The 25,511-nt window shown below is 40.0% G+C and overlaps 1 protein-coding gene across 2 annotated transcripts in view; it reads right to left on the reverse strand.

Moving 5' to 3' along the window:
* XYLB (xylulokinase) overlaps nucleotides 1-25,511 on the reverse strand; it is a 238,427-nt gene that overhangs the window by 165,527 nt on the left and 47,389 nt on the right. For both annotated transcript variants that reach the window (XM_036738114.1, XM_036738115.1), the window contains 4 exons: nucleotides 23,344-23,430; nucleotides 21,486-21,614; nucleotides 15,616-15,681; nucleotides 12,628-12,700 (listed from right to left, as the gene is read on the reverse strand). In XM_036738114.1, the coding sequence (XP_036594009.1) occupies nucleotides 12,628-12,700; nucleotides 15,616-15,681; nucleotides 21,486-21,614; nucleotides 23,344-23,430 (355 nt within the window). The remainder of the gene's footprint in view (nucleotides 1-12,627; nucleotides 12,701-15,615; nucleotides 15,682-21,485; nucleotides 21,615-23,343; nucleotides 23,431-25,511) is intronic.

A 25,511-nucleotide genomic window follows, 5' to 3' on the forward strand; every position in this document is an offset into this window, starting at 1 on the left:
GATGGATTCATAAATGAAATGGAGGAGGATGGCGCAATGTAATAGAAAGCAAACAACAATTTGCTATATATTAGAAATATACTGGAAAGTACAAAGATTCATGTGGAGCTAAAAGGAATTGGATTAGAGTATTTTGCCTCACCTAAATCCAAAAAAGTAGGAGTAGAAATGATGATTTCAGATTAGTCAATGGTAAAAATACATATGGATGGGAGAAAAAAGCAGGAAAACAACATTTTGCTTAAAGGCACCACAGAGAATAAAACAACAGCAAAATTAAATCTATATGCACCAACTGGCATAGTATATAAATACTTAAGGAAAAGCTGATTGAATTAAAAGAAGACCAAGAAAGTAAGAAATGATTACAGATTATTAAATATTTGAAATATAAGATAACTTAACCAAAAGATAAACAAGAAAGAAGTTAAGGATCTGAACAGAGTTTTAGGAAAACTAGGTAAAGGAGATCTTTGATAATTATGAATAGGAATCTCAAGAAGTGTATTTTTTCTGCATTACAGGGAAACTTTTAACAATGATCATAAGAGGGTCTACTCTGCACAGCAGTAGCCACAAAAGTTAGCTATGACCCCTAACACCCTAGCAACCACATCAAAGGAACTCACAGTTGGCATTGATCCTGGTACCACTTACTCCTGCGTGGGAGTCTTCCAACATGGGAAAGGGGAGATCACTGCTAATGACAAAGGAAACAGGACCACCCCAAGCTACGTCTCCTTCACTGACACAGAACATTTAATTGGTGATGCTAAAAAGAATCAAGTTCCAATGAACCCCACCAACACAATCTTTGATGCCAAACATCTGATTGGTTGCATTCCACACAGCTTTCCAAAAATTGAAGGACTCAAATGTGTAGCCAAGGCAGTATTAGTTTAAAAGTAACATTTAAGCTATCAGGTAAATCTGGGCATTCTGAATACTAGAATGTGTGCAGAGAGAAGGGAATAACATTGTACTTTACCAGTACTGTAAACAAGTGGAAATGCAATTCTTGTCCCAGAGAACAAAAATCTTTTTTTAAATGGCATCATGAAAAAATGATCATAAGACAAAAAGAATTCATAAACAAATGCAAAAAATTAGACATATTAAATATATCCTTTAAAGACCATAACACAGTAAAAAGTATTACCAATAAGAAATATAGAAAAAGGACATTGAATTAAAAGAAGACTAGTCAAACTAATCCTAAATCATGAGTAAATAAAAAAGATAGAAACAATAATTATATTAAAGACATAGTTAACAATTAGATAACATACCAAAATTTGTGAGTTGCAACTAAGAAAATCCACGAAGGATTTCTAAAAATTTTAACACTATATTAGGGAGAGAGAGAGAGACCAATGAATTAAGCATGTAACTTAAAAAGAAAACTAGAACTTTAAAAAATGAATAACATCTGAATATACACAAAAGTAGAAAATTTGAAAGTCAAGGAAGAGCTAAACAAAACTGATAAGAAAATTATTGATTGTTTTAAAAAGAATTGATTTTTAAAAATATATTAATCAACTCAATAAATTAGCTAACTTGATTTTTTAAAAGAGGAAAACCAAATCAAAATCAAAATGAGAGAAGGGAATTCACAATGAATAAAGAACTAAATAAAAATGATCAGAACCTACTATATGCAACCATGGACCAACAAAATTGAAAACTTAAATAGAATAGATTTTTACAGAAATGTAATCTGTAAAAACAAAAGAGGAAACAAAGAATCCAAACAACCTTATCTAAGAAAATCAGGCAGATTATAAATGAAATTTTAAAGAAAAGTTAACCTGGTCCAGATTGTTTTACAAATTAATGATATCAAACATTTAAAGAATAAGGAATGCCTTTTACAACATTCCTAGCAGGCGATCCTCCAGCCTTAACTTGAAAACCTCCAGTGCAGAGGAATCTATCATCATCTGTAGCATCTCATTCCATTTTTGGATAACTCTATTTTCAGGCTAAAATTGCCTCATTGCAATTTCTATCCATTGCTTTTAGTTCCACCATCTCTTGCCAAACAGAAGGGGGAAAAAAATCTAATACTTGTCTCAAGTAACAGCCTTCTAATAATTAAAGACAGTTATCATGTGCCCCCATAAGATTTCTTTTTGCCATGCATAACATTGCCAGTTCTTCCAATCAATCCTCAAATGACTTGATTTCCAGTTCCTTCACCATCCTGACTGCTCTGCATTAGATGCTGTCAGTTTATCAGTGTTCTTCCTAAAAGTCAGTGCCAGAACTGAATATAATGCTCCAGATGTGATCTGACCAGGGAATAGATCAGGGGAACAATCCCCTCACTATTCCTTGACATAATAGATCTCTTAACGCACCCTAAGATTCCATTAGGTTTTATGATCAACATAGCAAACACTAAATCCAGTTTACACAAGTAGAAGACAACCAAAGAAGAGATTTGAACCCAAACCTTGTGACTCTAAGATCACTGTTCCTTCCACTATAAAATTCTGCCTCTTGCCTGTTACGTAACTGTTGGTCCACAATAATTCTTCTTTTCTTTCTCTTCCACCCTATTCATAAACCTCTTGAGATTGGTTCTTAGGATTTTTTGTTTTGTTGTTGTTTTTTGTTTCCTTCTTGTATTATTCCTTACTTCCTGTCGAAGACCCCTTGATGCTCTCTAATAACCAGGAAAAGATACATTCCTTAAGCCTTTTTTTGCATCTTCTTGCAAGGATGTCAGCTGACACTTCCAGGATATAGAACTGGTAATTATCTCAGGTAAGAAAATAAGCATTAGCCTATTTCTGGGCCTGCTCCTGGAAAGGCTGATAGCAGCACTGGCCCCCCTCTCTCCTGCCCCCCCGATGCTTGACCTCCTAAGCTGCGGCTGAGTAGGAACAATCAGCAAAGTGTCAAGCACTGCCTCATAAAACATTCACATACCACACCTAATGAAATCCTGCGTGAGCCTCCCAGGCACTCATTCCACACAGTAATAAGCAAGAGAAACAGAAATCTAATGAGAATGGTCCACATTATTCCACTTACTCGCTGGCTCGCACCTATTTCCACGCCCCTCCCTGGCATACCTGGTTGTGTTACAATCTCATAAGCTTGAAACTCAGTGCATTATTTAAATGTTAGGTGGAAGGATAGAATGAATAATCTCTATACAGGAGTAAATGTTTTATAACACTGAAAAATTAGCACCTGAGGTTATGATATTTCATTATTTCAATATTTCAATGTTAGTGGTATGAGTAGTATTGCTGAATGAATCAATGGGTACGTGAATGAACTAATGAATGAAAAAGGCATCTATAAAACACTTACCAGATGCTAGGTTCTGTGGCTAAGGCCTGGGGATACAAGCATAAGCAAGCAAGATGGTCCCTGACCTCAAGGAGCTTACCTAATAATGGAGAGAGACAACACAGAAAGGAGAGACAGAAAGCAGCAGCGGAAATATATATGCAGTGGTATCATTCGGACATGATGAGGAACTGTGTATGGTGGCCTGGTTCCAGGCAGGAGAAGATAAAGCTCACTGCCCAGGGTCCCAGGAGCAGAATTCAAGTTCCAGTGGGAGGCAGATGAGAAAGAGGTAGGCAGTATGGTTTGAAAGCATCAGCAAAACGGAATGGGAACAAGATAAGACAAAAGCCCATGCATCTGACAAGAGGGTGCCAGCAGCAGATTACGTCTTTCTGTCAACCCCCCATGGAGCCTTCTGGTTTTGTTGTGTTGTTGTTATTGTTAATATGACTTAGTAGGAAGGCCATGCTTGAGTTGTCCATTTGCAGCTCCCTTGCAATATGACCTGCCCACTTCCTTTTCTGGTCATACATGATCTTGATAAGCCCCTTTATGGCACCCCTGAAATATGTTAGCAACAGCAATATGTCACAACCTACTTCCACTCAGCGTGCCTCTTTCTATTATCTTTGGGGGTGCCTGCAACTTTGATTCTTCTGAGATTACAGTGATTACCAAGAGAATATCAAAGTTAAAAAGATGGACTTTTGAATAAGGGAGCACTTTGGAATCATTGAGAGTGCTATACGATTTCCCAAATGTTACGACTGCCTATTTTTTTTTTGTTCATTCGTATCTGACTTGTCCTGACCCCATCGGGGATTTCTTGGCAAAAACACTGAAGTGGTTTGCCATTTCTTTCTGCAGCTTATTTTACAGATGAGGAAACTAAGGCAAACAGAGTTAAGTGACTTGCCCAGGATCACACACCTAGTAAGTGTCTGAGGTCAGATTTGAACTCAGGATTTCCTGACTCCAGGCCCAGTGCTCTGTCCACTGCACCACCTATCTGCCCAGCTTGCTCTTTTCCTTCTAATTCTAGGACTGACTCATTATCAAACATTGGTTCTTCTTCAAGAAAAATATTCTGATGAACTTAATGGGCTGCTATCCAACTTTATTTCTCAATGCAGGAAACGTGTGTTTTTAAATCAACTTTATTTTTATCAAAATGGTTAGTTAAGCCAAATACTTTCGAATAAGTATGGAATTCACTAAAAAGACTTGGTAATTTTCTGGGGTTTGGTGCAATTAGAACAGTGAAATCTGGAAACAGCTGTTGGAGACCTTAGAAATCTCTAGGGTCTCCATATTCTTTTGATTCTGTTCAGGACTTTTTCTACCACTCTAGTACACAGCTTAAGGCAGCCTGTCCCTCTAGTTGATGACTCATTTGAAGTTTCTACTCACAAGATCACTAACCAAAGTTATCTTTGAATTTCCATCTGCCACAGCATCCTCTATAGTTTAACACATGCATTGTCACCTAGTTTAAAAAGAAACTTTAAAGGTATATTTTCCCTATCAAATCATCATTCTTCTTCCAATCAACTAATGGTATCCACAGAAAGATTTTATATTTTCTATACCCCTCAGTCAGTTAAAATACTACGAGGATGTGGTCCACTAGAGCAAATAGTGATCTCATAAGCTCCTCTGGGTTCAATTATCTTCCCTACTCAGATGATTCTTATAGCCACATATCCAGCTCTAATCTCTCTGCTGAAATACAGAAATGCATCTCCAATTGCCTCTCGGACATCTCAAATTGGATGTCCCACACGTATTTAAAACTCAACATGCCCAAACAGAAACTCATTATCTTTCCTCCCCAAATGTCCCTAACTCCAAATTGTCATATCACTACCAAAGAAACAACCCTTGGAGTCACCCAGGTGCATAGCTTGTCATCCTTGACTCTTCAATCCAACTCACTCCACTTATCCAGTCTGTTGCCAATTCTTATCACTTCTACATTTCCCAACCTCCCGAGAGCACATCAACATCTTTCCACTCATACGTACGGCTACCATCTATGTTCAGGCCTTCTTTCCCTCTTGCCTGTGCTCTTGCGACAACCTTTTTAATTGGTCTCCCAGACTCAAATCTCTCCCCATTCCAAAACACCATCAAAAAGGGGTTTTCCTAAAGCATAAGATTGGCCATGCCACCACCCTCAGGCTCCAGCTGAGAAGCTCCCTATTGCCCTAAATTCAAATATATAGTCTTCTATTTGGCATTTAAAGTTCTTCATAATGGCCCCTTCCTACTTTTCCAACCTTTCATCTTACTTCTCTCCACACACTCTACAATAGAGCTACACTGGCCTATTTAAAGTCCTTCCAACGGCTGGATACTCCATCTTCATACCTGGTCTGTCTCCCATGCCTGGAACTTTCTGCCCCCTCATCTCTTCTTCATTTCCCTGCCTTCCTTCGAGACTCAGCTCAAATCCCACTTTCTGTGTGAGGCCTTTCAGATTACCTTCATCTACATATCTTCCACATACCTAGTTATTTACATGTTGTCTCCCCCACTGGAATGTACTGCCAGGTTCCTATTAGAGAATAATGAATCCTCTGAAGTGGTCCCATGTATTTGAATTCACACTATTCAAAGTTATCATTATGTAAAATATGGTAATTGGTTCCAGCCCAATGGAACTATGCAGTGGGAATTCAAATAATGAGACCACTTCAGGGGACTCATTATTCTCACTAATTAGGACCTAGTTGTACCCTTCTTGAGGGTAGGGGTTATTTTTTGCCTTTCTTTGTATCCCTAGCACTTAGCATAGTACCTGGTGCACTCTAAGGACTTAATAAGCACTAGCTGGCTGAAAGACGGACTCTTTGCTGATATTTTAACAGTTACCTTTCTGGGTTTTTTTGTGAAACGAACCTCCAGGATCTTTTCTGTTTTGTTTGTGTGTGTATGTGTGTGTGTGTGTGAGTGTGTGTATAAATAACTAAAAAATAACATTTGCATATATGTCTATGTATCTATGTATACATACATACATATACATGTAGAAATACATTTATTATTTTTTTAAAAATCAGTTCTTAATTGCCTTAAAAATTGTATTCTTTCCAGCATGAATGTCTTCTTGATGTTTGTGGTCAAGCCCAGCTACTCTTTGTCTTCTGAAAGATCAGCACCATTTCTTCCCATAATAAATGTGGAACATTGTAATACAATATTATAAATATTACATATTTTGAATATAAAACATACTGAGGTATTAGGAGCCCAAAGCATTTCCACAATGAGACTGGAGAATGATAGGAAGACTTGACAGATTGCTTCTGCCTTCTACCTACTTGTACAATATTAAAAATACAATAAGAAATAAGATAAAGGTAGATATCTGCCTTGAGTGCTGATTGAATCAGATGTGCTATATTTAATGGAGAAGTAATGCAGTGTGGTAGAAGGAGCCCCATAATTGGAGTTCATTGAGACTTGGGTTTGTGTCTTTGTTCCAGACTCATTAGTTATATGTTTCTATGTGATCCTGTATCAACTATTTTATCTCTACAAGCTTCAGTTCCTTCAACTGCAAAATTGGGAGATAGAATATTTACATCACTAATCTCTTAGGGTTCTTGTGTATTATTAAAAAAAGAGTTTATTGTTAGCATTATTATCATTGCTATAGTTAACAATGGAAAATGTAACATCAAGAAAATTAATAATGTTGGGCAAAAAGAATTTTTTTAATTGAGAAAAAATGTGGGATGGAGGGAATTTAGCCTGAGTTATGTAGATAATTGTTTCTATTTCTTTGTACGTTGCAATCAGAGCCATCCTATTTCCCTATAAACACAGCAGACGCACTCCCAGAATAGGAAGTTCCACCAAAATGAAGATAGATCTCAGATAGGCAATAAGAGGGAAAGATTGAACTTAGCAGATTTGAGGCTAATGGCAAGCTGTGACTCTGATGGCTCAAAATGGAAACCAGACACCTTTTTGGCTTCTTTTTCCTCTGCCACAGAAATAATATAACTGCTATTCCAGATGCTGTTCTTTGATATCGCATATAACTTAATCCAAGCTATCTCTGAGTACTCTGAAGTCAAAATAAATCAGGCCCAATTCAATTTACAACAGCACAGCCTTTTAAATGAAAGAGCAGTCACAGGAAAATTGAAATTAATTTTTGGCTTATTACCCAACAAGACTGTCTGAAATAAAGTGATAAAACAAAGATAAAAGAATACCACCTTTCTCGAAAGGAGAAGGAACCTTTTAGAGACTTATCTTGAAGTCCTCTGAGGAGCATTAATAGAGAAACACAGAGAGAACTGGAATGACCAAAATAATAACTTATATTTATGTCACCACCGTGTCAAAGCTCTTTATTTAACCTCATTTGAGTTTCAAAACAACACTATGTAATAGACAGTCCAGATATAAGAACAGCCCGCAACCACATACCTAGTAAGCACCAGAGTTGGGAGTTCAGCCCTGCACACTACAGAGACCAGAGTGCTGAATCTGGAATCCAAAGCCCTAAGTTCAAATCCAAGAGCCACCCCCATGACTGGGGGTAAGCTATTTAACCTGTCTGGGCCTCAGGTTCCAAGGAAACAATGTTATTGTTCAGTCATAGTTCCTTTCTTTTCTTTTTTTTTTTTTAAAGAGCTGTGATTTCATCAATAAAGAGAATCCCAATCTTGGAAACTCCTTCCACCAAGAGAGATCAGTCATTTTTCAGTCGTGTCTGACTCTTCATGACCCCATTTGGGATTTTCTTGGCAAAGCTATTGGAGTGGCTTGCCATTTCCTTCTCCAGCTCATTTTACAGATGAGGAAACTGAGGCAAGTAGGGTTAAGTGACTTGCCCAGGGTAACATAGCTAGTAAGCGTCTGAAGCCAGATTTGAACTCAGGAAGACAAGTCTTCCTGACCCCAGGCCTGGCATTCTAACCACTGCACCACCTAGCTGCCCAAGGACTTTGACTGCATTTATACAATGTTTTAAACATATGATTTTGTTTTATTTTATTATTAATATGATAATGATGATAACTGGCATTTACGTAGTGCTTTAAGGTTTGCAAACCACTTTACAAATATTATCTAATTTTATTCTAACGACAACCCCAAGGGGCAGATGCTATTATTATTCCCCACCTTACATATGATAAAACTGAGGCAGACAGAAGTTAAGCGGCTTGCCTATGGTCACAAAGCTAGAAAGTGTCTGGATAGGATTTGAACTCAGGCTCAGGTTTTCCTAAATCCAGATCCAGCACTCTATCCATTGCACCAACCAGCTGTATAACATGGTTAATTAATTTTATAGTTTTTCTAATATTAAATCAACCCTGTATTCCTAGGATATAAATTCAATCTGGTCATACATAGTATATAATCTTCGTGACATGTTGTTTGAGCCTCTTTGCTAATTTTTTTTAATATGCATCTGTGTTCATTAGAGATATTAGTCTAAAGCTTTCTTTTTCTGTCTTGATTCTTCCTGGTCTATATATCTCAACCGTATCTGTGTCATAGAAGGAATTTGGTAGGATACCTTTTTTTTTTACTATTTTTGCAAATAATTTATGTTAATATTGGAATTAATTATTCTTAGAATGCTTGGTAGAATTCTTTGAGTCTATCTGATCCTGGAGGGTTCCCTTCCACTGTGGAAGTTCATTTATGGCTTATTCAATATCTTTCTCTGAAATCAGGTTGTTTAAATTCTCTATTACCCTGTTAATTTGGGTATTTATTTTCTAAAATTGCTTGAAGCCCAGAATGGATCCACCAACGGCAGAAGTTGCAAACCATACTTGTCCAGTAAAAATAGAAAAATGAGACGGGGTGGTGCTTGAGCCAAACCTGGAAGGAGATTAGGGACTTGTAGAGATGGTGGAGAAGGAGGAGAGCATTCTGGGCATGAGAGCCACCCTATGCAAAAGCACAGAGAATGCTGTGTAAGGGAGCAATAAACACGTCAGTTTGGCTGGAATGTTGAGTGTATGATGGGGAGCGTTGAGAGAACAAGTCAGAAAAAAGTTGGAGCCAGAATCTCTACATGATCAGGTATCCACAGAAACCCCAGAAGGTTAGTCTGTTTGAACCAAGCCAATGAAAGTAATAGGAGCAGACAGGTAGAGCTTAAGTACAAAGTTAACAATATTGATCCTCCTCCAGGGAAGGGATATATACGTACATACATATATATGTAAGTATGTGCTTACACAAGTGCATTTGCACACACATAGTGTGTATACACACATAATTTTTTAACTTCTTGTAGTTCTGTTTAGCAGCACATGATTAGAAATGCAGGAAGTCAATGATGAGAATCACCCAGCACTGAGATTTTACAAGGCAGGATCAGTGATAGGCCAAGGGAACCATACACACACACATACATACTTACATACAGCAAATATACCACACATGTGGTATATTTATGAAAAATCGTTCATAAGTCTCAGCAATGCTAAAGCAAACAAAGTTAGAGATCTCCTCAAAGCCCCCAAAATGTACCTCCTGGATTCCCCCAAACCCTCAGAATAATTCACTATTTTACAAATATATTTTATTTATACTTTCCTTATGCTTGTTCCCTCTTCCTGAAATGCCCCTTGCCTCTCATCCCCCATCTTTCCAAGTCCAACCCATTCTTCAAGTCCCATTCAAATGCAAACTTCTCCATGAAGCCTTTCTTGATTACTTCTAAACTCCTATCACACTTAGGATACAGACTGACTTGCATTATAGTTGTATGGCACATCTCCCACACTCAACTGTCATCTCCTCAAGGGAGGTTTTATCGCTGTAGCCCTTGCTGTGTCTAGAATGGTGGCTTGTGCATAATAATAAATAGTGAACAAATATCTATTGAATGAACAAATACATGAATAATTGTCTCCTATATCTGAAGAGCCACTGGGCACATTGAGAGAGCAAGAGAGGGAATAAGCATTGTATTGTACCTACTGTGTGCCAGATGCTGTGCTATGCATTTTACAAATATTATCTCTTTTGAATCTCACAGCATTCCTGTGAGGTAAGTGTTGTTATTATCTCCACTTACAGTTGAGCACACTGAGGCAGACGTTAGTGCCTGTGGTTGAATTTGAACTCTGCTCTTCCTGAGTCCAGACCCAGCACTCTATCCATCCACTGTGCCACCTGGCTGCCTGGATAGAGCCAACTGAGAAAGCAGCTAGTACAGCATACAAGATTGGAAGCACCTCAACTAGACTAGAAGCCTTTTTAAGGAAGAAATTATCTTTTACACCTTTCGTCTAGCCACCAACACCTCTCACAGAGCCTTGCACATAGCAGATGTTTAGTAGACTTTCCCCCATCACTGCTGGTTAGTAATTTATAGCATGTACAAGTACATTCAATTCAACAAACATTTATTAAGCACCAATTCTGTTCAAAGCACTGTGTCAGACATGGGAGAGATAAAAAAGCTTAGATAAGACAAAGCCCCTGCCTCCTCAGATCTGACAGCAAACTTGACTTTGATTCCTGGCAAAATTCGAAAATGCTTAATGAACAACTAGAAAATGAAATAATGATCACAATGGGCAAACATAGTTTTAACAAGAAAAGGTCATGCCAGACAAAGCTGATTTCCCTTTTTTGACAAGGTTAATAAACCGATCTGTCAGAGGCATGCTAAGACTTTCCCCAGATTTTGGCAAAGCATTTGATAAAGCATCTCATGCTATTATTCTGGAAAAGATGGAGCACTCGATAAATAGGATAGTTAGGTGGGTGCAGAACTAGCCGACTGTTCAGATTTAAGAAACAGTCATTAATGTTGGAACATCAGCTTGGAAGGAGGTCTCCTGCACAGTGCATGAGGTCCAGGATTGACCCTGTGCTGCTTAGCATTTTAAACAATGATTTAGCAGCTAAAGGGATAGAAGGCATGCTTATCAGATTTACAAATGATGTAAAGCAGGGAGGGATAGCTAATGCACTTGATGACAGAATAAAGATCCAGAAAGATTTTGACAGGGTAGAACAATAGGTTGAATCTAAAAAGATGAAATGTAATAGAAGTAAGTGTCAAAACAATCAATTTCACAAATACAAGATGGGGGAGTCATGGTTTGATAGCTGGTTGTCTGAAGAAAAGATCTGGGTGGGGGTAGTTAGTGGAGTGCAAGTTCAATATGAGTTATCAGTGTGATACGGCAGCTAAAAAAAGCAACATCGTCTTGGGCTAAATTAATTGAGTCATAGCTTCTAGGAATAAGGATGAATATACTCTGTCTGGGTCACCTTGCTCATCAATGATAATAACATGATGGTATAGGATACATTTCTCTGTCTTCTTTCTTGCCTTCTCTTGCCCTTTCCCCTCCCACTGATTTAAAAACAGGCATTACCCAGAAGAAGCTCAGGTTAGACTCTAGGGCAAGTTATTTGGGGCTTGTCTCATGTTTGATCTGTTCTACCTGACTCCAGCATGAACTCACAACACAGTTCAACTAGAGAGATGGACAGCTCCCTGGTCTCCAATGTAACACAGAAGCCCAGAGTCTCAGAGTGGAATGAGAAATCAGAATGCATCCAACCCACGATATATCTACACAGGAATTCCCTCCACATCCTCCCAGATAAGTGTGAACCCCACCTTGGCTCAAAGACCTGTAGTAAAGAGAAACCTTCTACCTTCTGAAGCAGCCCACGTCTCCAACCAAGTACACCTCCTCTTTCATATGGCAAGCCTTTAAATACTTGAATGCAGCCATCATCTCTGCTCTGAGTCTTCTCTCTCTGGGCCAAAAACCTCTACTTCCTTCAACCAATCCTGATCTTGAAGCCCTTCTCTATCCTGGTTTTCCTCTTACGTCCATTGGCCACCTTATCAATGTCCTTTCTAAAATGAGGCATCAGAACTGAATGCAATATTTCTTTCCTGTGTGATCTGATCAGGGCATAGTACAGCCTTCAGTGTGGGTAGCAGTGAATATAGTGTAAGATACTGAACCACTCACATAAAATTAGCATTTGAAAAAACCTTTGGCTTGTATGTTGAAAATATGGGAGGATTATGAATTTAAATACTCTCATCCTTTCAAATCAACTAGATATAAACTACAACAAAGAACTACAGAAGTCTACACATTACTGGTGCCTGCCCTAATCTACCAAGGCCTCCACCATGCTATTACGCAGACATCCTTGCACTCATAAAATCAGACACATGGATACACAAACCCATAATATGTAACACATATGTGGTCTGAGCACACAAAGCAGAGAACATACTTAACACATGCAGTATAACACAAAGCATACATTCCCACAGACAATAGACTCACTTACCATCACTGTAATCAATGGGTGTATAGGATCCAAGAAACAGGGAAGCTGCAAAACTACTAACCAAAGCAATTCTCTGTAAGAGAAAGAGCACAATGAAGGGTGACTCATCGCCACACTCACCTTAAGCAAGAGAACATTTTAATAAACATCATTCCAATGTGAAGGACTTGAAATTACTCAAATAAGTGCCACCTTTGACCCCTTAGCAAAAAGCCCAAGTGATGCCTGCCCTTGGTCTTGTGGATGAGAATGCTTCAAGGCATATCAAACAGCAGACAAGGGAGTCCTGGGAGGAAAACTAGTGAGGTCTTTGAAGCTTGGAAAGGCACTGATCTCTTCAGTTTCCCAACTTTATCACGCTGGCAAATTCAATTAAAAAAATTATTGAGAAACGGATGGTGATTTTCCTATCAGGTTCCATCTCTCAATGACTGTTGGCTCTCCTGTTCACATCTCTTCTCTGTGTGCAACCCCCTTTAAGTCTGGTAATGAGAGACTTCTTGGGACACAGGATGAACATCTACTAAATTCAGTGGAAACCCTTTGCACAGGCTGCCACCCATGCCTGGAAGGTGCTCTCTCTTTGCCTTACCCTTTTAAGATTCCTGGCTTCTGTCCAGATTCAGCTCAGAAGCCACCTTCTTGTAGGAAGCTTTTCCTAGGCTCCACAGCTAGCACCTTCCCTCTGAGACCACCTTCCATCTGTTCGAGATCTGTCCTGTCTATACTAATCAATCCACATGTTGCCTCCGCATTAGAATGTAAACTTCTTGAGAGCAGGAACTTATATTTGTTTGTTTGTTTTCCTTGTATTCCCAGGGATTAGGACAGAGACTGGAACCAAACAAGTACTTAACAAATTCTGATTGAGACAAAACCCACACTATCAATTCTGTGGAATTTCTAAAGAAATAACACACACACACACACACACACACACACACACACACACACACACACACACACCTTTATTTCAAATGCTAGTGTAATCACGTTCTTTCTATGCTATATGGTCCTATAAGAATGCTCAGATTTGTGACAGACAGTAGTATTCATTTCCTTTACTCCCTACAAAGCCCACCTCAGCTCTAGACACAGAATTTAGAAGGTTTGACACCTTTTCCCAAAGCACAAGTTACCAACTAATTCCGAAGAGCAGTCTGTCATCCTGAATAGTTAAATAATAAACTCTATGTTAATTTTGAAGATTAAAAAGGCACTTTGGTTTGAAATGAGCTAATCATTTTATAATTATGACTTAGAGATCAAAATAACTAGGAAATGTGTTGAGCTGATTCATATGCAACTTTTAAGTGCCTGATTTTAGCTACTGCAGGTCTAGCAGTTTAGCTGGGCTTCTGGCTTTGTCTACACCACAGTGAGGAAGGGTCTGGATAAGGTTTTTGGAGGTTCAAGATGTAGTTTCTTTTTTGTTTGTTTTGGTTTTTTGGAGGGGGAAGGCAGGGCAACTGGGGTTGTGACTTGCCCAAGGTCACACAGCTAGTAAGTATGTCAAGTGTCTGAGGTCAGATTTGAACTCAGGTCCTCCTGACTCCAGGGCCTGTGCTCTGTTCACTGTGCCACCTAGCTGCCCCAAGGTGTAGTTTCTTTAAAGGTTTCCAATGAAGAGCTAACCGAGATGGCCCTATCCAGTGGGAAGGAAAAGAAAGGAAAGAAAAGGAAAGGGAAAAATTTATTAAGTGCCTTCTATGTGCCATGCAAATTTGCTTTACAAATATTTCCTCATTTGGTCCTTTCAAGAATCCTAGGAACTAGTGCTAATATTATCCCCATTTTACAGCTGAGGTAACTAACAGAGGCTGATTGACTTGTTCAGGGTGAAACAGCTAGTGAGTATCTGAAGCCACATCTGAACTCAAGTCCTTCCTGACTCCAGAAGCAGCACTGTATTTACTGCACCACCTAACTGCCTCATGATGGGCATTGATGGGCCATTCACAAGAATAAGTAACATCAATGAAGAGATGGTACATTGGGAAGATGGCTGAATTTGGAGATGACCTAGATGTGACTCTGTGCTCTGCCACTTACTACCTACGTGACTAAGAAAAGGGTTCTCTGGTCCTCAGTTTCTTCATCCCTAAAATGAAAAAGTTAGACTAGATCAGAAGCTGTTTGCTTTTTTGTTCACGGCCCCTCTGGAGGTCAGGTGAAGCCTTTTTCGAATAATTTTTTAAATGCATAAAACAAAATACATAGGATTACAAAGGAAACCGGTTATATCAAAATAAAGAGGTCATTTTTTTTTCTCACCCAAGTTCTTAGACTCACTGAAATCAATCCGTGAACCTTTCAGAGGGTCCGTGGAGCCCAGGTTAAGAACCCCTAGATTATATATACTCCAGGGTCTCTTCAAGCCCTGCATCTATGATGATATGATAACATATAAAGAACAGGACTCCAGATCTCCAGACCTGGTATTGTCACAACTGCCTGCTCTGGACAACAAGCCAACACCTATGATGGGTGAAGGGGACTTTGCTGGATTTGGAAGAGTTCAAGTGCCATACTTAAGTGTTACTCCTTACTAGCTCCATGACCTTGATCACAACATCCATAACTATACCACAGATGGTTAGAATCGAGTGAGATCATGTCTACAAAACTGCTTTGTAATCAGAAAGTGGGACATAAGTGCAAAAGATTATTGTTCTGTTTTACACCCTTTCTAGTCTACTTTGCCACACAACATAGAAAGTCAAGTTTTTGAGGATGGGGGCTGTTTCCTTTTTTGTCCGTGTATCCCCAGATCCCAGCCCAGCACTAAATGGTAACTGCTTTAACAATGCTTGTGGAAATGAAGACAAGTTATAGAGAGGATGTGCTATTAGCCACTAAATAGCATTTTCATTTCTGCAAGTGACTATTTTTAGCGCGTATGTTTGGCATGCATTTTTTCTAAAGATAAACACAACAGAAGGGTTTTCATTAGAGCCTTTCCATAAAAGATACGGATGTTGAACCAACCTCAGTTTGTGAGTAGGCATCGGGGTTCTCCTTGAAAATCTTTGCTATCTGGTTTCCTGTAAAACGCTAAGAAAGAAATGCAAGTGTTTAGAAGAGAAGAGTCAATAATCATTAACTCTATGTAATGAGTTCAGTCCAATGCACTCTGGGTGCTTAATTTGTCTGATGTGCAGTGGAAACTGGCCCCCAGCAGATAATTGATGCTAAGCAGTCATGCATGCTCCTGTGATGAGGCTTGTACCCACCATTTGGAAAAGGAAGGACTGAGAAAGAGCCACTATCCACAATGCACATCTCAGAAATGACAGTTCTTTGGAACAAATCACACATATTACCTGCCCCAAACCCAAGACAGTGCTGTGGGTGTCTTTGATTCCTGAAAAGAGCCTTGCCAACCAACATGCATGGCTCAATAAAATGGAGAAGGGATATCATCAATTCAAAGCCAACCACAGAACCTTTTTTAAAAAATTTATTTTTCCCCAGTTACATTTAAAGATAATTTTTAACAGTCATTTAAAAAAATTTTGAGTTCCAAATTTTTTTCTCTCTCCCTCACCACCCCTTCCTTGAGACAGTAAGCAATTTAACATAGGTTATACATGTTCAATCATGTAAAACATATTACCATGTTAGTCATGTCGTGAAAGAAGACACAGACCCAAAGGGAAAAAAAATGCAAAAACTGTAGAAAGCACAGCACCTTTCTAAGACACAGATTCTCAGTCAGAGAGGTATTCAAACATAAGGGGTACGTTTAAGTTACTTAGCCTATTTGAAAGAGTTGCCAGTTCCTTCAGGAAGAATAAACAAGACTACTTCAGATGCTTAAAGAGGATTTGTGATAACCTGGCTAAACCAGAGCGTGCATTCTATTTAACAAGGAGACACTGCCAAACTTGTGGACGCAAAAAATGTGTAGCCCCTCTACCCACAGAAGCAGATTAACTGGTGTCAGCTGGGGGCAGATCTGGGGTCAGGAAGACCTGAGTTCAAATCCAGTCTCAGACACTTACTAGCTATATGACCCTGGGGAAGTCACTTAACCTCTGCCAGTCTCAGTTTCCTTGTCTGTAAAATAGAGATAGTAATAGCACCTCCCTCAAGGAGTTTCTGTAAGGTTCAAATGAGAACACATGTATAGCTTTTCGCAAACCCTACAGAACTACGTAAATGCTACCTATTATAGCTATTATAACAGAGAGTTGGCTAACCCAGAAATGTAAAGAGAAGTATGTTCTTACCTCCTCAGGCTTTACAAATTAAATGCCCAGTGTTCAACTGACAAAAACAAAGAAGGAACAGAGCATCCCCCAAAAAGAATTCATGTGGTTCAGTGGAAAGAGCACTGACTCTGGAGTGAGAGAACCTGGATTTGGATCCCACCTCTGATGCTTTCCACCTGAGTGATCCTGAGCATTCCATACATACATACACACATACATACATGGATATGGATATGGATATGGATATGGATATTATATATGTATATATGTATAATTTTCCCCTAGTTATATATTAAAAAAGCTAATTTTTTTAAGTTTTGAATTCCAAATTCTATTCTTCCTTCCCTCCCCTCCCTGAGATGGTAAGCAATCCAATATAGGTTATACATGTGCAATCATGAGCATTCCATTTAACTTCCTAGACTTCAGCTTTCTCAACCACAAAATGGCAGGGTTGGACTAGCTGGCCTTTGAAATCCCTACATGTCTGAGTCTATGAAGCATAACATCCTATCAGTAAGTCTAGATGTCCTGAGTAATCTGCAGAGTAATCTCCAGATGACCACCTCCCTGCTAGCAAACAGTCTAGAGCCTGCAAAGGAGCTGGACCCCTTAATTGAATTTGTGGGTTCTATTTAGAAAACAGCATTTGCCTTCAGAGTTTCCTAAACATCTCTCAATGGGGCTAGGCAGGAGCACTTACATCCTGAGTATCCTGGCAGAGATCTTGGCAGAGTTTGTATACTTCTAGGGTAGTATCCCAAATATCATCAGGGGTCTAGGTAAGGGAGCATTTATATTGGGGTCATTGGTTAATGGCTAGAACTGATTGATTGACAGGACTGGTACATACAAATGAAGCAGCTATCCATACAGGGATTCAATGGTCACATAAATACAATCAAGTGTGGCCATCTCCAGTCGTCCTGATCTATATCTTGCCCCTGGACCCAGATGGCTCCAGAGGAGAAAGTGAGGCTGGTGACTTTGCACAGTCCTTCACTTAAATCCAATTCATTTGCATGTCACAGCATCACCATCTTGATATCATGGTCCTCTTTGAGAATGAAGAACAAACAACAAATGCAATCAATAAATAAATATTTATAAAGTAAGTACCTACTATGTGTCAGGTACTATGCTACTGAGGTTACAAAAAAAGCAAAAGATAGTTGTTCCCTCGAGGAGCTTACAATCTAAAATGGAAGACAATGTGCATACAAATATATACAGAGCAAGCTATATACAGGATAAATGGAAATAATTAAAAGAAGGACAGCACTGGAAGTAAGACAGGTTGGGGAAGGCTTCCTGTAGAAGGTGGGATTTTAGCTGAGACTTAAAGGAAGCTAGGGAGGTCAGTAGTTAAAGCAGAAGAGGGAGAGCATTCCAAATATGAGGGACAGCCAGAGAAAATGCCCAGAGATGATAGATGGGAGTGTCTTATTCATGGAACAGGCAGGAGGACAGTGTCACTGGATTCAAGAGTATGTGTTGGAGAATAATGTCTAAGAAGACTGGAAAGGCAGGAGGCAGCTATGTAATGAAGGGATTTGAATGCCAAATAGAGCATTTTATATTCTCTCCTGCAGGTAATAGGGAGCCAGTGGAGTTTATTCAGTAGGAGCGTGATATGATTGGACCTATGCTTTAGGATTATCACTTGAGTAGATGGATGGAGGATATTTTCAAATTGGGAGAGACTTAAGACAGGCAGACCCACCAGCAGGCTATTATGATAGTCCAGGGGTAAGGTGATAAGGGCTTGCACCAGGGTAGGGGAAGTGTCAGAAGAGAGAAGGGAGCATAGTCAAGAGATGCTGCAGAGATGAAATTGGCAGACCTTGGCAACAGCTTGAGTATCAGGGGGGTGGTGAGAGATAGTGTAGAAGAGTCAAGGATGACTCTTAGGTTGAGAGTCTGAGGGACTGGGAGGATGGTGTTGCCCTCTCCATTAATAGGGAAGGTGGGAGAGAGGGGTTTAGGGAGAAAGAAAATAAGTTCTGTTTTATTGAGTTTAAGATATCTACTAGACATCCAACTCAAGATGTCAGAAAGGCAATTGGAAATTCGAGATTGTAGGTCAGCAGAGAGATTGGGGCAGGATAGGTAGATTTGAGAATCATCAGCATAGAAATTGAAATTAAACCCATGGGAGCTGATGAGATCACCAAGCAAAGTAGTATAGAGGAAGAAGAGAAGAGAATCCAGGCAGAACCATGAGGGACACCTCTGGATACAGGGTGTGATCTGGAGGAAGATCCAGCAAAGGAGACAGAAGGCATAGTCAAAGAGGTAGGAGGAAAACCAGGAGAGAGTGGTGTCTCAGAAACCTAGAGAGAAGAGAGTATCAAGGAGGAAAGAGTGATCAGTAATGTCAAAGGCTGAAGAGAGGTCAAGGAGAACCAGTATGGAGAAAAGGCCAATGAGATCATTAGTAACTTTGGAGAGAGCAGTTTTAATGGAACGATAATGTCAGAGGCCAGATTGTAAGGGGTTAAGAAGAGAGTGAGAAGAGCAGAAGTGGAGATACCTCTTGTAGACTCCTTTTCTAGGAGTTTGGTTACAAAGGGCAGAGGAGATATAGGATGCTAGAAAGCAAGGATGGAAGGACCAAGTGAGGGTTTTTTCAGCATTGGGGAGACATGGGTATGTTTGTAGGCAGTAGGAAAGGAGCCAGTAGAAAGAGAGAGACTGAAAATAAGTGAGAGGGGATGACAGAGGGGGCAACCAGCTGGAGGAAAGGGAATGGAATGGGATTGCTTGAGGAAGCAAAGGGATTAGTCTTGGTAAGGAGTAAGGCCATTTCATCGTGTGAGACAGGGGTGAAGAAACAGGGAATGGCAGAAGGCACCTGAGTGATAGGAGATGAGGAATAGGGGGGAAAAGTGAGTTCACAGAAAATTTTACACACTTTTTCCTGTAAAATATGAGGCAAGGTTCTCAGCTGAGAGAGTGGGGAAAGAGAGTACCTCAGAAGGTATGAGGAGGGATGAAAAGGTTTGGAAGAGCCACTGTGGACATGGGAGTTGATATGGGAGATATAGTAGGATTACCTAGCAGCAGTGAGGGCCTGGAATTTATAGTGGACCAAGTCAGAATGGTTGTAGGATATTTAGTAGCATGTGTGCAGAAATAAAGGCAACAAATGGTGGGAGCGATCCAAGGCTGAGGCTTGGCTGGACATAATTGGTAATATGAAAAAGGGGCTAGGGGCTCAAGAGAGGAGGATAGTATAGCATTGAATTGGTTCACCAAGGAGTCAAGATAGGTAGAAGAGGAGAGAAAGGTCAGTACAGTGGAGATGGCCTGGAAGAGAACCAAGGGGTCAAGGAATTGGAGGTCCCAGTATGCATGAAGGGTAGGGTTATATAACGGAAGGCAGAGGGAGAGGTGAAAGCCAATAGACTATAGTTGGACAAGAGGATTTCAGAATTCTTGAACATTGAGGTGGTACATTTGTGGGTGATGGCAAGATCAAGGGCATGACTATCTTTGTGTGAAACCGAGGTGGACTGGATGAGTAGTAGGTTATGGAAAGTGAGTAGGTTGAGGAACTGAATGATTAGGGTAGTTGAGGAAGAATCAATACGTATTTTGAAGCCCCCTAGGATGAGAGAAAGAGTTGGGTAGGAGAGAAAAATTGTAAGCCAAGTATCAAACTCATTGAAGAAGGAAAGGGAGTGACCTGGGAGTCTGTAGACAACATCTACCAGGATTTTGATCAGGTGGTAGCTACGAATAGCACGAACCTCAAAGGAATTAAAGTTAATGACCGATGGGGGAAGAGAGAGAACCTGGAAGTGACAATGGGGAGCAAGGAGTGTTCCAACTCCCCTGCTTTCACCCAGTGAGCCAAGAAGAATGAGCAAAGGTGCATGCAGCCAATACTGCAAAGGGTGGGAAGGAAGGCTGTGTCATCGAGGGGAAGACATGTGCCTACGGGGTCCTCAGAGATCACAAAACAGGAAATGAAGGCCATTGATAATAATAGCTAAAGTCCATACAGCACCTACCGTGTGCCAGGAGCTTTGTAAATACATCACTGATCCTCACAACAATCCCGGGAGCTAGATGCTGTTATTATCCTCCTTTACAATGGAGGAAACAGGCGAACAGAAGTTAAGAGGTGAACAAAAGTCTGCCTAGCATCACACAGCTGGTAAGTATCTGAGGTCGGATTTGAACTCAGGTCTTCTTGACTCCAGGCCCGGTATACCATACCACACTACCTAGCTCCCTAAGAGCTACTGTAGAAAGGAATGAATAAACCTTCTTCCTAGCCAGGTAAGAAGTCAAAGGGCCAAGGCCCAAAGTGTTGGGTGGTAATAAGCAATATACTACGTGACCTGGGAGAAGCCAATTTTCTCATCTGTTAAAAAGTGGTGGTTGGGCTAGACATTCACTAAGGTCCCTTCCAGCTCTAGGATCCCATGTCCCTCTGATATTTTTGGCTCTTTGCAGTCCCAGATAATGAGCCTCTTTGTAATGATGACAAATAAAACTGGCATCCTCCATTCCTTTGGCAGTGTTTTTTATTCTTATCATACTTCTTTCACTTGTTTTGACATCTCCTGCCTCCTAAGGTCATTGATCCGCTAGGAGCCACTTACAGGGACCAGTCTGTCCCCATGCCATGCTTACCTCATAGGCCCGGGACCCGGTGATATCGCTGAGATTCTGGGCTCCTTTAACAGCCTTCTCCAAGTTGCGGCATTCCATTGTGGTGCTAGAGTCCATCCAGATGGGGCAGTCAGGGACTGAGAAAGAGGACTGAAGAAAAAGAAACCACAAATGAAGTGATTGTGGCAACCAGGTCAGAGGAACAAGTCTTCTGAAGGAAATCAGATCAGTAAGGGTGTCGGTCAGCAATTAGTTAAAAGGCCTGAGCCATTTCACAGGTTCACGTTCAGGACATACAAAACCTCCCTGAGTTCCTTAGACGACAGACACTCAAAAAACAGCGATGTTGATAGAGAAGAGAACTGGAAGGGGGTCAGGAGATCCTAGGTCTAGCCCCACCTTTGACACTTGCTCATGGTGTAAACCTTAGGCAAGACATTTTCCCTCCCTCAACCCGAGCTTCCTTCTTGGAATAATGGAGAAATTCCACAAGTTGTTCTTCAGGTTCCCTTTGAGCTCTAGTGATCTCTGGTTCTACTACTCTATGAAATTTTCTTTTCTCCTTGGCTTCTTGGCTCCTACCTCTCTCTCTGACTGACCTGTGTCTTCAATGGATCCTCTCCCTAACCTCCCATGGTCCAGAGACATTCCATAAGGTTCAAATGTTCAATGACTGACGCTCTTCTTTTCTATCTTTAGCTCTGTATGAATGAACGACTTCTACCTCTCTCTCTCTCCTTCCCTCCCTCTCCCCCCCTCTCTCTCTCCTTCTCTCCCCCTCTCTCTCTCTCTGTTTCTCTCTCCCTCTCTCTCTCTTTCTCCCTTTCTCTCTTCCTCTTTCTCCCTCCCTCTCTCTCTCTTCCTCTCTCTCTGTCTCTCTCTCTCTCTGTCTCTGTCTCTCTCTGTCTCTCTGTCTCTCTCTCTCTGTCTCTGTCTCTCTGTCTCTCTCTCTCTCTCTCTCTCTCTCTCTCTCTCTCTCTCCCCTCTTCCCTCTCCCAAAACAAGGAACGACAACAAGTAAAAATTTCTCCAGCCCTGCTTTAACACCTATAAAGTCAGACTGTGACTAGGGACAGGCTTAGCTCTGACAAATTCAGACTCTGGACCCTCGAAAAAACAAATAGAAACATAATTGCAAACCCTTCACTGAGCTCTTAGCCTGTCTTTGTACTTTTGAGTGGCAAAACCAGGCCTAGAACCTTGAGTCTTTTGACTTCTCACCAAAGGCTTTCTCTACTACACCACAATATGTGAATTAAAAAAAAAGCCAATGGTCGATCATCTCTGATGTTGCAAGGAGATCAAAGAAGGTTTAAAAATTCAGGACTCCCCCCACCAGGCCAAGATTAGAAGAAATTCGCTATTACAATCAAGAGGGGAATGAACACTGACACCAATGATAAACAGGATTTTGTTGAACTTTTATGCCTTTACCTCCTTCTGGAACTGAACCACATACTAACCTGTCCTACAGTATAACGCTGTGTCCACAAAGAGACCTCTCCCAGTCTACATAGTCCATATTTACTATGAGAAAGGGAAGCTACATATTTTATGGTCATTTCTATATCATCTCTATAAATAAACCCAATAACAATTACCTTGAGTTACAAGGGAAATAAGATCTCTCAAGTTCCTTGTAATTGCATTATAGGGCCAGTTAACTGCTAGACCAATAAACTCATTTAAAAGCCACTATAAAATGAGATCCGCATATGCAGCAATGCCTAAAATGGCATTTTTGCAGCATTCGCCATGCTTTTTTCCTATTATCAGTGGATAAAAGCCATCGGTTGTTATATCTCTCACCTCAGCCCATAAAGTGAACCAGAGCAAAAAGCAGAAAGAAGGGAGCGAACCTGGCTGATGAGCTGTTTACCTTTAATTGCTGGTGTAAAGAAAGATCAGGTGATAAATTCCTCAAAGTTTGGCAGGCCCCTCTTTTCCAGTACACACTTCCATGTTGCTGTAAAAGAGATAAGCAAACAGAAATCTCTTTACTGGAGTGATTTATCAAAAATGTATCAATACTCAGAAACTTTCGCTGTTTCTAAAAATAATTAAGGTTAGAAAAAAAAATTCTCCCAGTAAAGTCTTTCTTGAATGTTTCAGAATGGCAGTGATGTGTTCTCAAAGGCTTTGCCAGCTGGATGTGAACTCAGGTAGCTCTTTCGAAGCTAGAAAGGCTTTGAGCCCAGGCCTAGTGATGGAATATATGTCTAATCCAAAGATAAGCCTAGCTAAGTGAGAAAGGCCTCAACTCAAAAGAGCGTCTGCCACAATACGTTTTTTACCAGCATTGTAAATCATGAAGCTGAAAAAAAAAAGGTGTAACCTACATCAAAGAGAATCCTAGCATAGTATAAAGAGTACTGACTCAAGAGGAAGACGACCTAGGTTGGAATTCCACTCCCAATGCTATCTGTGTCACTTTGCACAAGTCATATAACTTCTCTTGGTGTCAGTAGTCTCATCTGTAAAATGAGGGGCTTGATGTGGAATTATGCCCCCAAAGTCACTAAATTCTTGATGCCCTTTGACCCAGCAGTGCTACTAGGCATATTCCCCAAAGAGAATTTTTAAAGAAAGAAAAGGCATATATGTATATAGATATTTATAATAGCACTTTTAGTTACTGGAAAGAGTACCCTCAGCTAGGGAATACCCTTACCAATTAGGGTACATGAACATAATGGCATTTTAGGGGCAACTAGATGGCTCAGCGGATAGAGCTCTGGGTCAGGACTCAGGAAGACCTAGGTTCAAACTCAGACATTTACCACAGGAGTTACCATGGGCAAGTCACTTAAATGCTATCTGCCTCAGTTTCCTCATCTGTGAAAGGGAGGCACCACCTCCCAGGGTTATTGTAAGGACAAAACGAGATCATATTTGTAAAATGATTTGAAAGGTTTTATAAATGCTAGCTGTTAATATTATTACTTTGCTCTGAGAAATGAATAAAGAGATGGATTCAGAGAAACCTACTAGGACGTATATGAACTGAAGCAAAGCAAAGTGTATAGAACCAAGAGAACAATTTATACAACAGTAACAATTTATACAACAAAACAACACTGCGAAGGGAAAAAACTGTGAAAGACTTAAGAACTCTAGTGAATGAAATGACCCTTCATTGCTCCAAAAGACCAATCATGAAGCATATTTCCCACCTCCTAGAGATACAGAAAGAGACATACATTTTCAAACATGGCCAATATGTGGATTTGTTTTGTTTGACTATACCTGTTTGTTACAAGAGAGGGATTTTATTTTGGGGGAGGTGAGAGTTATGCAAGCGAGTAGTAATAGAGATGTTAAAAGAAAAAAAATTTTAAAGAATGTCAATGACTTATTTATTAAAATAAACAAAAGAAAGCAGAAGAAATTCAGAAGCGGACACAGACAAGCAAAACTATTGGAACTACCATGTTAAGTTTGAAATATATGTTAAAAAAACAAGCAGTACATGGTGAAGATACAATTTTTTTGTTCTTTATAATGAGGAAATGTTTGTACTTGTTGATATTTGTCAAGTTCATAATAATAAGTAAGTAAATTTAAAACAGAAAATGAGGCCTCTGGATGTCCTCTGAGATTGCTTTCCTCCTCTAGAACTATGATCTTGTAAACTGATGAGATCATGGGTCCACACATACACACAAAAAATCATTCAGAACCTTTATCTCACCAAGTAACCTACAGGTGCAGCTGCTACCTGTTAGCCAGAATTGCCCACCTGTCTGTTAAGCACTAAACCAAAGTAGCCTGTTTAACATATTTTCTTTTATTATCAATTCAGCCCCAGTTAAAAATCTGAAGTGGCTGATTGGATTTGGGTTTGTTTTTTTGTACATGGAATGTTCATCAGATGGAACAAGCTGAGGAGTAAGACCTGGTGAGGGGAGGTTTGATACAGCCTTAAATGAAGACCTTTCCCTAACTGTAGACAAAGTAACTGGAAGGAAATAAACAGTTTCTTGAGGTCGAGCCTTGAAAACCCAAAATTCCCCCCCCCCCCAAATTTATCCTTCCTAGCTCATAGGA

This window comes from Trichosurus vulpecula, chromosome 9, assembly GCF_011100635.1.
Source record: "Trichosurus vulpecula isolate mTriVul1 chromosome 9, mTriVul1.pri, whole genome shotgun sequence".
NCBI classification, from domain to species: Eukaryota; Metazoa; Chordata; class Mammalia; order Diprotodontia; family Phalangeridae; genus Trichosurus; species Trichosurus vulpecula.